This window comes from Camelus dromedarius, chromosome 24 (genome assembly GCF_036321535.1).
Source record: "Camelus dromedarius isolate mCamDro1 chromosome 24, mCamDro1.pat, whole genome shotgun sequence".
Taxonomy (NCBI): domain Eukaryota; kingdom Metazoa; phylum Chordata; class Mammalia; order Artiodactyla; family Camelidae; genus Camelus; species Camelus dromedarius.
In genome coordinates this window covers 19,047,158-19,061,969 of record NC_087459.1, presented here as the reverse complement: position 1 = coordinate 19,061,969, position 14,812 = coordinate 19,047,158, and the positions used below count along the sequence as shown (strand labels likewise).

Sequence of the window (14,812 nt, the reverse complement as noted above, 5' to 3'; positions counted from 1 at the left end):
TTTTCCTCTTATATTTTTAAAATAATTTTGTTTCATAAGAAGACACACTTGCTCTGAACCTCCTCTTTTGAACTTGTGAATATTTTAATAGGTCTTGGGACTTCCCTCCGTGTATACTTATTCTTTCAAAGGGACATTTCAGAGTTCTGCCAGAGGTGTCCAGGGCCTTGTCCAGATCGTTGGGTCCTGGCCAGAGGAGACAAGGTGAAAGTTACATAATCCAGTGGTGGTATTTTGCTAGAGGAGGGGCAAGGCTCTTGGTGAGAGGGAATCATGGAGAAGCTATGGTGGTCTCATGCCAGGTATGTCCCTGCTAGGCTGTCAGGGTTCTTTCTGAGGCTGGCTCCTTGAGCTCATAGTCAGCTGTGGTCCTACTCCATTTCCCCAACTGGCGTGACTACCTGTGTTTGGCGCTTCAGCAATGCCTGGCACCACATGTGCCAAGCAAGGGCCGAGATGGCACATTTTGGCTGGCTGCTTGCAGAACGTGCTCAGAGAGTTGAGAGTTCGCCTCTTCTGGAAGCTGGGGCCTTGGCCTCATCTCCAGGCTCTGCTCCTCTGGTCCTGGGGAGTATTTGAGTCAGGTCAGTGTTTCGGTCTCCTGCAGAAACCAAGCCACTCCTATAGGCATCTCCCAGTTAACTGGGGCACTGCTGTGACAACTGGTATTGGAATTCTCTGTGGCAACGCCTGGGTTTTACCGGACATGTCATCACCCACGTGTGGGCTGGAAGTGTGTGCCACCACACTTCTCGCGTCTAGCACTGCTCTGAGCTTAGCACTGTTTTGTGGTCATTCTAGGGGGTCCCACAACCTTCTGGCCAAAGGGCTTTCCCTTCTCTAGTGTTGGTTCATAGGCAAGATCATGTAGCCTTCCATTCTGCAGTTTATCTCATAAAAAGGCTTCAGATTTTCTGGTTCACTAATGGTCTTCACACAACCCTCCCGCAATGTTCAGAGCTGAAACAGATTTTTTTTCTTTTTCCTTTAAAAATTTCTTTGTTTATTTCAGTGGGAATATGGTAGGATTGTTAAATGACTTGGCCTAAATCACTTTTTGGACTGCGGAGAAAAGTCTTCTTAAAAAATTACTGTGATCTGGCAACTGAGAATGCTCTGCTGATTGTTGGCTGCCCTGTGAGTTTTCTGGAAAGGGCACTGAAGTCAACAGTGGTTCTAAAGCACAGATGAGGGAAAGTTGTAAAAACACTTCGTTTCTAAAGTAAAGATGAGATAGCTGAAGGAAGGAAGATGCAATTGTCATTATTGTGTGTGCTTGATTGCATGATGTTTCTAGACTTGTGACAAACTTGTTTGTTGTGAAACTCAGAAGTGATCATTTTAAGAATTGAAGTTCAATGTGCTCTAGAAAATTGGCTTATTTTCTTTATTTCTCTGGAGCAATCGAAGTGCGGTCTATAGGTCTCAGGCTAGGGAATTCTGGGCTGGGAGGGGAGGGGCTTGTTAACAAAACACAGGATCTCACTTCAGACCTACTGAATTAGAAACTCTTGAGGTGAGACCCGGAAAATGGCATTTTTTTTTTAATTTTACTTTTTAAAATCTGCAAGGTTTTTGTTTTGTTTTGCAGAGAGAGGTAATTAGCTTTACCTATTTGTTTATTATTTTGATGAAGGTACTGGGGATTGAACCCAGGACCTTGTGCACGCTGGGCACACACTCTACCACTGAGCTATACCCTCCCCCAGAAAGTGGCATTTTTAAATCAGTGAAGCTCCCCATCCCCCTTGTTGAATCTGTGCATGCTCAAGTTTGAGAACCACTGGTCTCAGTCATTTGTTCTTATCTGGGGTTGCTATTCTCTGCAAACTTTCATTTTGTGTTTCTTTGATTTTGCTTCAGTTGCCCTCAGGTATAAAAACTGGTAAAAATTTCTCCCCTTGTTATCATTCATTTCTGCCTGCTTTGTTTTAAGCTCCAGGATAATAATTACTCAGTTTCATGAGTTGCTTTCTATTTCTGGATTTCTCACTCTGAACTTTTAATTTTTCCCACAGAGCCGAGAAAACAGAAGTCCTCAGTGAAGATCTGTTACAGGTAACAAAATAAAGACTTTCTGAAATGTTCTGTTTAAACAAACCAAAAAAAAAAAAAAAATCCCATAGGTGAGAACTGAAGCTTCTGGTGCTTTGTTTTTTGTTTGTTTGTCTGTTTTTTGCCTGAAACAGAATTAGCACAATTAGCATGGTTTTGAGCAGGAAAGAAAAGCAGTTGAATCTCACATGATAAAAAGGGGATCTGAGACCTTGGTGGCATGTTATGAAGTTCAGACAGGACTAGTCCCGCATTCGAGTGCCAGGTGTTGGGGTGGGGCCGGGGGCGGGGCTTGGCTGACCCCATCAGCCCACTGGCACTCCAGCCTGGTCACGGTCCCGGGTTGGCTGCTGTGATGGTGCCCTTGAGGGGACAGGCTCCGCCAGCTGCAGCAGAGCTGGCTCCAACCTAGAGTTGGGATTTTTCGCTCCCTCTCGTGAACTCCAGCCTGTGGGGTCCTGGAGGACTCAGAGTCTCAGTGACAGCGACCAGATCTCTCAGAACCACCCAGGGGCCCTCGGGTGGCCTCACCTCATCAGGCCGGACTTCCCTCTCTGTAGGGGGGCGCCTTTCCCACTAGGAACCTTGGCCAGGGCCCCCCCATGCCTCCTCTCCAGAGGTCTCTCTAACTTTGGGGGTGAGAGTTCCTCCCCAAAGGGCCCAGACTCTTTATACTCTTCACTTCACCCAGCCCTGCTCCATCCCCACCCGCACAGGACGCTTCTCAAAGGACAGGACCCCTTCCTTCACCCACACGTAGCCTGGGGTTTCTGTTCAGCCTGCTCACCTGTCTCCTTGCCTCTCAGCTGTGTAACCTGCCTCAGGTGTACCCCAGTGAGTCCTTGGAGACCAAAGACCTGCTCCCAGGTGACTTTTTGTCTCTTCCCATGGAGAGAAAGAGCTAGATAATTTAGAGAAACACTGCGCCCACCACCCCAGGCCGAAATAAACCTCTGAATTAGAACCACCGTCTGCAAGTAGAATATTTTAAGGCTTTTTTTTTTTTTCCTATTTTTGAAGACTTCAAGTTTTTAATCAAGGACTAGAAGGGTTTTGGAGGGGAAGGTATAGCTCAGTGGTAGAGCGTGTACTTAGTATGCACGAGGTCCTGGGTTCAATCCCAGTACAAATCAATCAGTCCATCAAATTTCCTCCCCCTCCAAAAAAAAAACTACAAAGGATTAGAAGGGTTTTTTTTTAAAGATTTATTAAAGAATCATAATCTTAAAAATTTTTTATTGAGGTATGGTTTATGTAGAATATTATATAAGTTTAAGAAGCAGATTCTTTAAAATAAATAAATAAATAAAAGAAGAAACAGGTTCTTAACATTATTTCCCTACTGGTCTTTATCAGATAGTTCAAGTCCATGGTCAGACCTTTAAAAATATCGTCTGGTCCAGTTGCACTAGGTTTTCCCATCAGCATTCTCCCTGCCACATCCCAGGTTAGTAACACGCGTTATCCCACTTAATCCTGGAAGCCCTAAGAGGAGGCCAGAAGGCCTTGCAGACGGGTGGAGGGTGGCAGAGATGGCGTGGGACTCGGGCAGCAAGTTCTTGTCCTTCTGCCCGGACATCCGCTGGGGCCCGAGGGCTTTGCTAGCTTCTAGGAGCTCCTACTTTTATGGCACAGATACTCCCTGTCCGCGGTCATTGTGACAGATGTCTCGCCGCTCTGACTTCTGTTGTTTTCAACCACAAACAAGGCACGTGATGGTTCAGGGTGCTGAGTCTGTGACCAGCCACCTGGATGCCCCTCCCACGTCTGCCCCGGACCAGCTTGGTGGCCTCAGGAGCTGATTTATACCCTCTCTGTGCCTCAGTTTCCACTTCTCGAAAAGGAGGGTAATTGCTGTATCCGCCCCACGGGGTGGGTAAGGGGGGCTCACAAGTGAAACGTGGTGAGCGCTGGGAACAGAGCCTGGCACGTAGTAAGTGCTAACGATTAGATATTTGTTGTCCTGGTTACCACTATCGCAAGCCACAGAGATGATTTTGTTTCTGGTGTGAAACTTCCCTTAATTTGCTCTGTGTTCTCCGGCCTCGTTTCTTGGGTCTCTGTTAGAGCAGCTCAGGAGGCTGCCTTATTATTTTGTTTGTACGGAGTTTCCCCAGGAGGCTGCGAATCCCAGGAGGGTGAGAACCGCAGATGATTTCCTGTTGTTCTTCTAATACCGTGTACAGGGATTCAGCATATACCCCTTGTTTTGACAAATATTAAGTGAACACCTTCCGTTTGTGGGCCAGGCAGTGATCTAGGCACTTGGAATAAATCAGTGAACAAAACAGGCCAAGGCCCTGTCCCTATGGACTTCCTCTTCCAGTGGAAATTGGAATCAAAATGAAATGAACTTTTGTGGGTTTTCTCCCCCCCCCCCCCTGCTTTTGTGGCAAATGAAGAAGGAATATTAGTTTTCCAGTTTTTAGAACTGGGTTGTTATAAGATTTGGAGCAAGTGATGTGGCTTCTGGTCCTAAACACATGTGCCTGCAGATAAGGGTCCCGGGAAGGGGCCTTGGATCTGGAGAAGGGCTGCTTGAGAAAAAGGCACAAAACCCTCTCATTGGGTAAAGGGTTTGGGGGTAAAAATGTGTTCTGCTTTGAATTTGTTGATTTTTCTTTAAAATAGAAAGCATCCCTAAGGGCCTGCTCTCATTCTTGATGAGTCATCAGAATACACATTTTTGGCATTCCTTCCTGTAAAAAGCGGCTCTCTTTGCCATAAACAGCCACATCCCAGTGCTAATATTTTGGGAAGTTGATCATGATGTGTGGGTCCCCTCAGTCGGGTTTCTCACTGCTGGCTGTCAGTTATTCTGCCTTAGAGGTTTATTATTAAAAAAGAAAAACAAAACAAAACAAAAGCAAAGACAAAAAAAACCACCCCAAGCCCAATAACGAATAATTTTGAGCACACTGATCTTGAGTTTCAGTCGTGGGTCATTTCTTTTGACTTTCTGTCTGATGCACCGTGTGTGGAAGGCCCTACAGCCAGGTGCAGGAGAGCCTGACTGTCCCTGTGGCTTTTCCACTTGGCAGTCGCTCTGGGTCCGGGCGTAGGCTGTTCATTTGCGGTTCTGCTGGTTGGAGCTGGGGCTTTGCCGGTGCTGTAGTGTGTTAACTTTGCCACCACTCACCCCTCCCCTTTGCACACAGATTCAGCCATTAAGGGATCTAAAACCTCTAAAACCTCAGTGTAAGGGAAGTCAGGGGTTCTCAGCCAGGGGCGAGTTTGCCTTCTGAGGGGATATTTGACAACATCTGGGGGCATTTTCGGTTGTTGCACTGGAGGAGCTGGATGCCACTGGCATCTAGTGGGTAGAGACCAGAGATGATGCTGAAGATGCCAGTAATGCACAGGACAGCTGCCCACCACCCAGAATTATCCAGCCCAGTTGTCAGTAGTGAGAAGCCCTGGGGTAGGTGCATGGAAACCATCACCATTTACACCCAAGACCTGGAAAACTCGACCACAGGTTGCCCTTCCTGCCTCCATGCAGACACCACACGAGGAAGAGGCTGAGTCTGTTCGTGAACCCTGCCAACGGCTCGTTTGTCTTTGTTCTGTCAGATCGAGCGGCGCCTGGACACGGTGCGCTCCGTGTGTCACCACTCCCACAAGCGCCTGATGGCTTGCTTCCAGGGCCAGCACGGCACCGACGCCGAGAGGAGACACGTGAGTACTGGGTGGGTCCGTGTCTCTGGGAGGCTTCTCGCCCTGTATCGGTCCACTTTCCCTGAGCAGCATCAGCAGATCTGCCTGCAGATTTGTTTCTTAGATCCCCACTCACGCTCCTGATACCTGCCTGACCATAACACGCTTTTGTGCTTACATCATGGAGCCGAAAGCCCTGCTCACACTGAATTGTCTCCAGGTGCTTTTAAAGATTTGTCTTCCATCAAAGAATGGATATGTCAGTTAGGACTCCTTTGATGGCAAAAAGCTGAAAGCCTGTCTTAAATTGACTTAGAAAGTAGAATTTATTGGCTTACTGAGAAGTCCAGAAGTTGGGATGGACTTGAGGTAAGGCTCGGTCAGTCGAGCCTTTCCGTGATGTAACCAAAACCCCAGTTTTTTCCTTCTCTCCTTTTGGCTGTCTTCAGTGTCTGCTTTATCTTTCATGGTTACAAGTTGGCTACCAGCAGCTTCCGTGGGCTGCTCCACACAGGTGCACGTCCAGCAGGAGTAGAGAGCGCCTCTTCCGGTAGCTTTCTTAGTGGGGTGAGAAAACTTCTTTTTCCACACCCGTGGCAGGTAGAAATTTCTTCCCGTTGCCTTGATCTGCATGGAGTCACGTTCTCCGTTTCTGAACGTTTCCACCTCCTCAACACCCCGACCCGCACTAGCTACCAGGGGTAGGGGGTGAGGTTGGGTGAGAAGGTGGGATGTGTTGATCGACTTACACTGATCACTGCTCACCCCAGAGCATGGGCTGTGGTCCTACCTCCAGCTCATAGGCTTCACTGAGGCCAGGCTAGATCCTTAGGAGAACTTAGGGTGCTGCAGTAGACAGGAGGAAGAATGGGCCCTGGGAGAACAATCGAACGCCCACCCCGGGATACGTCTGCTCAGAGCATCCAGCCCCCCGTGTCCCACCGGCAGAGCATAGCAGTTTTGTTCATTCAGCAGTTTTGTCCTTAGTTTTACAAGTTCCTGGCTTATGAGCACACACTGCCCCTTAGAAGCCCATAAAACATTAAGGTGGGAGTTGCAGCAGCGTACAGGGAAGCTGTGACTTCCCACATTGCTTTGTTTGTCACCAGATGTCTCACGAGGAAGACCTGGTATGCAGATGACCTGTGTCACCCTTCTTTTGTATTTCCTACACGCGTTTCTGGCCATCTTGACAACAGGGTTACTCCTCCCTTGCACGATACGTAGTTTTCCCACCGCGATGTCTGTTTAAGCAGCGGAAGTTTGTAAACACCTGCGATTCCAGGAGCGTCTGCTGCAGGTCCTGTCCGTCAGAACCAGACTCGGTCTGCTGGTTCCGCCCCTGCTGCTCCCTCCCTTTCTCTTGCCACGGCTTCTGCTCTGCCTGCCCTTGTCGTGCTGTTTCCTGAGGTTCTGTCCTTCACCTCTTTATTCTCACAGTCACATTCCTTGGGCCACCCCTTCGGTTCTCATGGCTTCTAACTGATGTGTTTATTCAGGGACTTGTAAACCATTTTCAACCAAACAGAATACTTCCTCCCCTCGTTGTCTGTTTAAGTGTGAGTAACTAGTTCTTCCCTCTGTGTTGACTCTTAAATTCCTTCCACCCTATTATGCAAGCCAGAAACTGTAGGGTTATCTTATACTCCCTTTTATTTTATCCCCACCCTCCCATAGCTGCTGGATGAGCGAGTCCTGTGATTCCCTCTGTGAATATTTCTTGGATTCCTCACTTCCGCTCCATCTTTACCACCTTCGCCTTAATGAAGACTCGATTCCCTCTCACCTGGCCTGTCGCGGTCACCTCTTGAGCTCCATTTCCTGCCTCTAATTTCCTTCTTTTCCAGCCTTTCTTCAACCTGATCACCAGAGTTGGTTTCTTGAAATACAAATTGATCCTGTCTTCCTTCTGCCTGGAAAAAAAAAAAAAAGTCTTAAGCTTAGCTGTGCTCAACCAGGATCAGAATTACACTCCTGGGGATATTTGGAAAAGTGTAGAGACTTTTCTGGTTGCCATCAGGTCTGGGGGACACTACTAGGTTTTGGAGGGTGGGGACCAGGATGCTGAACACTCTTCACTGCCTGGAGGGATAGCTGCACCCAAGGAAGTGTCCCATGGTGCGGGCAGTGCTCTGGTGGGGACACCGGCTGGTTCCCATCGCCTGGTTTAATGTCCAAGCTCTTTTTTTTTTTTTTAATTCAAGTATAGTTGATTTACAATATTATATTCATTTCAGGTGTACAACATCATGATCCAGTATTTTTTTTATAGATTATACTCCATTTAAAGTTATTAGAAAATATTGGCTGTCTTCTCTTTGCCGTACAAAATACCCCGAAGTCGGAGCTCTTTAGATGACGTAAACCCTTCACAATCTGCTTGCATTTCCCTCGTCAGTCTCAGTGTTGCCCACTTCCTGTTACTCATGCTATATGCCATCATCGTCACACAGTTATGTCTTGTTGGTCCTTTTGTCTGCTTTGAGACACAGCCCAGGTATTGCATGTATTCATTAAAACACAAATGCAGTATTTATCAAACACTCACTGTGTACAAGTGCCGGAGCTGTAAAAGAGTAAGATGTGGTGTCTGCCTTAAAAGGTGCTCACAGCCTGGTGGAGGAGGCTCCCCGCCCTGAAATGGTAATTATTAAACAACATGCTAAACAGAATGTGCACAGGGTATTGTGGGAGGACCAAGAATGGGCACCAAAGGAGGAGGGGGGAGGCAGGGAGGCTTCCTGGAGGCGGTGGTGGCCGAGCTGTAAAGGAGGAAAATGAGTGGCCGGTGATGGGTATATTCCAGGCAGCAGGGGCAAAGGTGCCTCATTTCTAAGACCCAGTGCCTTAGCCTGCCTTTTCCAACCTCAAACCAAAGCCCTCAAGACAGGGCTCTGGGGATGTTTACACTCTGCACGTGGGAAGAGGAGTCACCGTGAAAACAACAGACAACAGGTGACCACGAGAGGTCGGTTGTATGCAGAAAACCACAGCAGATCTCTAGGGCTCTAAAAAACAGAGGAGGAGCTTCCCAGAGGCCCCGCCTGCAGCTCCCATGCGAGCGAAGAGGCAAGAACTGGAAGGGACCCATAGAGCTCCAGAGCTGCAAAAAGTGTATTTCTCTTAATTACTGCCCTTATCCTACATTAACTTCCCTTAGAAAGGCTGCGTAACTAAAAGGTATCACTTACCCTCTATTTTGATCCAAGCTCACTGCCCGTTTTCACGTGTCTTCCTGGGCTGGAAGTGTGAGAGCCCAGGAGACGTGAAGCCTGTTATTTATTTATTGGAAAATAACTCAAGGAGGAGGAGAGATGGGTAAATATGTTTGTTGCTACTTATTGTTAAATTTCAGTGTGCTATTTTGCATGGGCTGTCCCATTTACACGGTCAAAATCCATGATAAGAGAAGATGAAGTGAGGTCTCTCCCAGCCCTGTTCCCGGGCTCCCCACGCCCCTCTCCAGGACCGCCAGTATTAGCAGCTTCTTGTACAGCTTTCAGGAGATACTCTACATGATAGAAGCAGGGACGGGCACACCTGTATCAGGTGCAGCCCTTGAAAGCAGAAAAAGCAGGAGACATGCCTGAGGTCGGGGCGGAGCAGTTCCCCCCAAGGTGGACCCTGGGTCTCTGACGTGAGTACCCTTTCTACTGGGAAGGCAAAATTACATGGAGTCCTGTAGCAGTGAAAGCATTTTTTGTTAGCAGATTATGGTGTTACAACCAACGCACTTGCTGCTTTCCAGGCCTCTGCTGCCCACATTCTGACATAAGCCATCAAGCCGGTGGTGGACAGACTCTGAACCTGGGCTTGGGCCGTCGGTGCTGAGGTCTGGCTCTGTGCCCCCTCACTGGGGTGCCTGGTCACGCATGTGAGCCCCCTGGGCTTCATGTTGCTTGACTGCACAGTTAGAACGGTAATCAGATGACCCTTACGGTCATTTCCAGCTGAAAAACAAACCTCTGATAGGAAGTGAGTGGCTTCGTGCCTAAAAAGCCTTTTTTGTTATTTAGCTAGGTTTTTCCAGATCTTTAACGAGAGCTACAACTTTATGATTACAGCCAAATGAATAGCCAGTTTCAGAAAGAGTATTCTAGCTAGAGTTTTTGGAATTGAGCACTCCATTGCATTCATTTTTCATAATAATCAGAGAGCAAGGTCTATGTCTTAGGTCCCCAGTGCCTGGGACATAGTATGCCCTTGACTTATTAGTAATTATAATAATAGCAACAACCACAGTAATAATAGCTGTGAATGTTTACTGAGTCCTTATCAAGTGGGAGGTACTGGACCTTGAATATCTCCTGTAGTTGCCAGGCAGCCCTGGGACCCTCGCACTGTTATCCCTAAATTCCAGGCATGAGGAAACTGACACAGAGGTTAAGACACACGACTCGTAACCTTTAAGACCAGAACCTGAACCCAGACAGACTGTCTCTTATGTGCAGTTTGCCTGGAGGAGAAACCAGTGACTGATAATCTGAAGCAGGTAACTGAGAACAGGGTATCATTTGTAATGGGAAGAAAAACAAAAAACAAAAAACAAAACTCATTGTCTTCTTCCTTCCAGAAAAAACTCCCTCTGACAGCTCTCGCTCAGAATATGATAGAAGCATCGACTCAGCTAGAAGACTCTCTCCTGGGGTAAGAGTTGGCCGCTTTCAGAAGGAGAGCCAAGCGCCCTGCGGGTCAGTGGAAGTGGACAGCTGGGTGGGGTGCGTGGCAGCCACCCGTGTGACCACAGGGACCTGAGCATGATGCCATGGCTCGTTTGCCGGGAGAACAGCTCAGGCTCTGTGGGAGGCCGCTGGGATGCAGGAGAAGCTTCCTTTTAGTGGAAGCAAGGATGGATGATGCAAAGGGCTGCTAATGAAAGTAATTGATAGGGCCAATATTTATTCCCTGGATATAAAGAACTCAGTCCCTTCCCTGTTCCAGGTGTTTACTCAGATTTATAAGCCCTGACCAGTCCCTTCCTGTCCTTAAGAGTCACTTATTTTATTTAAAAAAAAAAAAAATTGGGGGGGTATTTAGGTACTTTTATTTTTTTTAATGGAGGTGCTGGGGATTGAACCCAGGACCTCGTTGATGCTAAGCACGCGCTCTACTAAGAGCTCTCTGTGCTCCCTCCCTGCTAAGAGTCACTTATTTTAAAGGCAATCACCATAATGTCCATGGAGGTTGTCTCAAAGTAGTATCCTTTCTGAATTATCTGGATTGTTTTTTCACAATGGGCATGTATTATATTAATACTTTAAAAATCTAATAATAAAGCTGTTTGCATTGTTAAGAAGGAAGGTTTTCCCTTCCTTGTACCTGCTTCTCCACGAGGCCAGTGTCCTTTGATCCAGTCTGCCCTCTCCTGCTGTAAGACGGGCCCTCCCTTCCCAGCCAGGTATACGGCCTTTGGACTTTTCAGCCTATTTCCCGAGGTCTGCCATGCTGTGTATCCTACAATTCTCCGTGGTTCTTGGAGGAGACAGTGGTTTCCTCTCACTCTGCACCCTTCCTTTGTCTTCTCTGTGCTCCCGTACTTGGGGGCACTGGCCTTGAGAGGAGGGGATGCGCGCCTGCATGCTGGCACCCCTCCCTCCAGCCTGGATGTGTTTCCGTGTTCATACTTCCTCCTCCTGCTGCCGACACCATCGCCACCCTGGTTGGCAGAGTGCTTGCCGTGTACCAGCACTGTTCTCAGTGCTTTACCAGTAACAGCTCATTTAACCCTCGAGCCAACCTAGGAAGATGGGGAAGTAGTATTAACATCTCCATCTTACAGATGAGGAAATTGACAAACAGGGAGGGTGAGTAAATTGCCCAAGACCACACGGCTGGCAAACAGCCACGCCTGCATCCACACTGGGGCAGCCTGGCACTAGAGGTCACTGTTCCTGCCTGCGGCACTGTGGCCACCTCAGGCTAGCACCACACACGTTTATTTATAATTTCAAAAGGACCTCACAGAGAACTGGAGGGGGAAGGGCAGAGACAGAGCCATTAAATCCTTTGCAGGTATACTTCGTGTGCCATCAACGGTAGTACGCTCCCAGGAAGGAAGAGGAACCACGAGTTTCATGTGACGCAGCCCTTAAGTGTTAGCCCACCGGCTCACTTGCCCAGTGGCAAACCAGCACTTGCTTTAACTCTGGAGCAAACACCGCGTAGGCTGGACTCACTGGCAGACAGAAAACAATATAGTATAATGAACTTTACCTATGATTTAAAAGATTTTTCAGGGTGCTTTTGAGAATACTTGATTTCACTTGACCCAAGGACCTAATCTTTCAGTGAGTTGTCACCCCACTGTTAACCCACATCCCACACACACAAAGTATACCTCAGATAGCCTTGTTCATTTTAAAGCACAAATCTGTGGACTCGCACTCTAAATTTAGAGTAGTTTTTCATCGTGTAGCACCCTAACGTGTTCCCATCGCTTGGCGAGCCGGGCTGGCTCGTGGTGGTAATCAGGTGCCAGATTTAACGGGCGTATGTTTGTTGTCGGGCGTCTTGTTTTTTAAAGGAAGATGCTGGAGACGTGTGGGGATGCTGAGAATCAGCTGGCTCTGGAACTCTCTCAGCACGAAGTCTTTATTGAGAAGGAGATAGTGGACCCTCTGTACGGCATAGCAGAGGTGGGTGCTTGGCTGGGGAGCCAAGACTGGTGGGGGCTGGGTGGTGAGTGGTTGTTCACTTATGTCTAAAATTTTAACAATAACCAAGGGCTTTGACTTACACTTCTTTTTGGAAATAAGGAAAGTTAAGTTGAGGGTACAAAATCCTTTGCCTAAGAGAAAAAGAAAATAGTAAGTAAATATTGCACTTTCAAATGTTAAACTGAAAACCCCAAAGCTCTTCTCGTTTGGTATGTGGTTTGTTCTTCTTTCTAGGTGGACATTCCCAACATCCAGAAACAGAGGAAGCAGCTCGCCAAGTTGGTGTTAGACTGGGATTCGGTCAGAGCCAGGTAAGGTGAAGCTGCCAAAAATGACCAGTAATACAGTACCGTGTCACGTCCCCCCAGCCACCCCCACCATGGACGAGAGAAGGACCACTGGGTGGACAGAATGGAAGTCCTCACACATTCACACACTGGACCACAGCCTGAGACACAGCCTACTTACAGCTGCTTTCTGTCCTCCTCCTCCCAAGCGTGGCCATGGGATGACGGTAGAACACCCTGTTCCTAGTCTAACAACAATGAAAGGAGGCAGGAAAAAAAAAAAAGAAACCTAAGGAAGTGTCTTTGGGGGAGAAGGGATGGTGGCAGGCAGGTCTAAGAGTGTTGCTCTTGATTCCAACACTGGAGTGTAGGAATAAATAGATCTGTGATCTTAGCAGCTTCTAAGGGTCCCACTGGGTCGAAAAAGCCCATGTGGTTGTGATTATTTTTCACAATCGAGTAATGCTGTGCTGAAAAGGTAGGAACTAAGTAAAACCAAGTAACCATCCTGGAGGGCTGATGTCAGACCGACCGTCTGTAGGACTCGTGGCCAGGCTCCAGCCTCAGCTCCATCCTTGAGAACATCTGTGTCAATGACTCATGAGAGGAGGAGCCAAAAGGGAGGGAGGCGCCGTGGGCCCCACCCTTTCTCATACCTTATCACGAGGCCCGAGGTCACACAGCTAATGAAGGTAGAGCTGAGCTTCAGACTGGAGCCCATCAGACTCATGCTCTCTGCATGGCCAGTTTTGCTTCATTCGATTTACGGAAGCCCTGCTGTGGAGGAGTGCGTCGCATGAGGAACGTGACGGAGGGCAGAGCAGAGCATTTTAGGGGCAATTCAGGTGTCTGGAAAGCCTGATAAGTTGCTAACATGGGTTTTCATGCTACATCTATATAATATCCATGTTTAAGTTTAAAGTGTTAGAACTTTCTGCATGGGCAGTCATGTCCCTGTTTAAACAGAAGGTCGAAACACCTTGAAAACCAAATAGAAATTGTCTTAGATTCGTATTTCCCATGCACCACCCTACTATTGCTATGCTATTATTGGTGGGGGGGATCCTTTTGACTTCCTATAAAGGGAATGTAAACATTCCACATCATGTTTCAGATTTGCTATAAGTATTGTCTTTGGAATATTAATTCTTACAAGTGATTTTAATTCTTAAAGTACGTTCATGGCTACGTACTAGCGACATGACTGAAGTTCTGGCTTTCACTTGCTGAGAGTAATCAAAGGTCAGGACAGTAGGAGGTGTTATAAGGGGTCTTTAAGAGCAGAAGCTGCCTCCCAGTGGCACAGGGAACATTCTAGATCAAAGCAAGACAACAAGGAGGTCATCCATGGCAAGAATCCCAAGACTGGACACTAGAGGAAAGGCGTTTCACGGATTGATTGCCAGCAGTGGAGTCTGTGTGAGACAAGATGTGGTGTCAGTTCTGCTCAAAGCAGAAGCTACTCCCAGCACTATGGGAGTCCTGTCATGGTGGGAAGCCGATGTCGCCTTTGCCTGTTTCCATTCTCAGAGGATAAACTTGCAGGCATCCCAGGTACTGATACCTGTCCCAGGGAGAATTGGTTTTGGGGAAGGAGTCTGTCTCCATCAGGTCCTTGACTCCATAAGGTTGAGCATGTACCGCTGATTCTCAGATAATGGCCACGCCTGTGCTTTGCAGGTGGAACCAGGCTCACAAATCTTCAGGAACCAACTTCCAGGGGCTTCCATCAAAAATAGATACCCTAAAGGAAGAGATGGATGAAGCTGGAAATAAAGTAGAACAGTGCAAGGTAGGAGAATTCCTTAGTAAATATGTACTTACACCAATCTTTTGGCTTTTGCAAATGACAGATGAAAGGTCAAATACTGCCAATTTTTTAATGTTTTACATAATTCCTATTAGAATTCCCTGAATGGTATTAAAGGTGGTTTTTATTTCCTTCTTCCTTCTCTATTTTTCCAAGACTCTACATTACTTAATAATCAGAATAAAATATTATTTTAAAAAAATTCAAGTATTTAAAATAAAGAATAGGGGAATAAAAAGTAAAACTATAGAAAAACATCATACATTTACAGCAATCAAAACAGTGCACGATGGGCACAAAAATAGATTCATGGAATAGTATAGTTTTTCTAGAATGGATGCTGTTAT

At 47.2% G+C, this 14,812-nt stretch overlaps 1 protein-coding gene across 6 annotated transcripts in view; it reads left to right on the top strand.

Annotated features, from left to right (window-relative positions):
• The window catches only part of ARHGAP17 (Rho GTPase activating protein 17), a 77,837-nt gene that overhangs the window by 28,104 nt on the left and 34,921 nt on the right, over nucleotides 1-14,812 (top strand). For 5 of the 6 annotated variants that reach the window (XR_010377682.1, XM_064478532.1, XM_064478536.1 and 2 more), the window contains exons 2-7: nucleotides 2,019-2,058; nucleotides 5,629-5,733; nucleotides 10,286-10,359; nucleotides 12,236-12,347; nucleotides 12,603-12,679; nucleotides 14,336-14,447. Coding sequence is in view for 5 of the 6 variants with exons in the window: in XM_064478532.1 (XP_064334602.1) it covers nucleotides 2,019-2,058; nucleotides 5,629-5,733; nucleotides 10,286-10,359; nucleotides 12,236-12,347; nucleotides 12,603-12,679; nucleotides 14,336-14,447 (520 nt within the window). In the remaining variant the exon portion in view is untranslated. Of the gene's footprint in view, nucleotides 1-2,018; nucleotides 2,059-5,628; nucleotides 5,734-10,072; nucleotides 10,205-10,285; nucleotides 10,360-12,235; nucleotides 12,348-12,602; nucleotides 12,680-14,335; nucleotides 14,448-14,812 lie in introns of those variants that run through there. The other variant, XM_064478535.1, reaches the window with a different exon arrangement.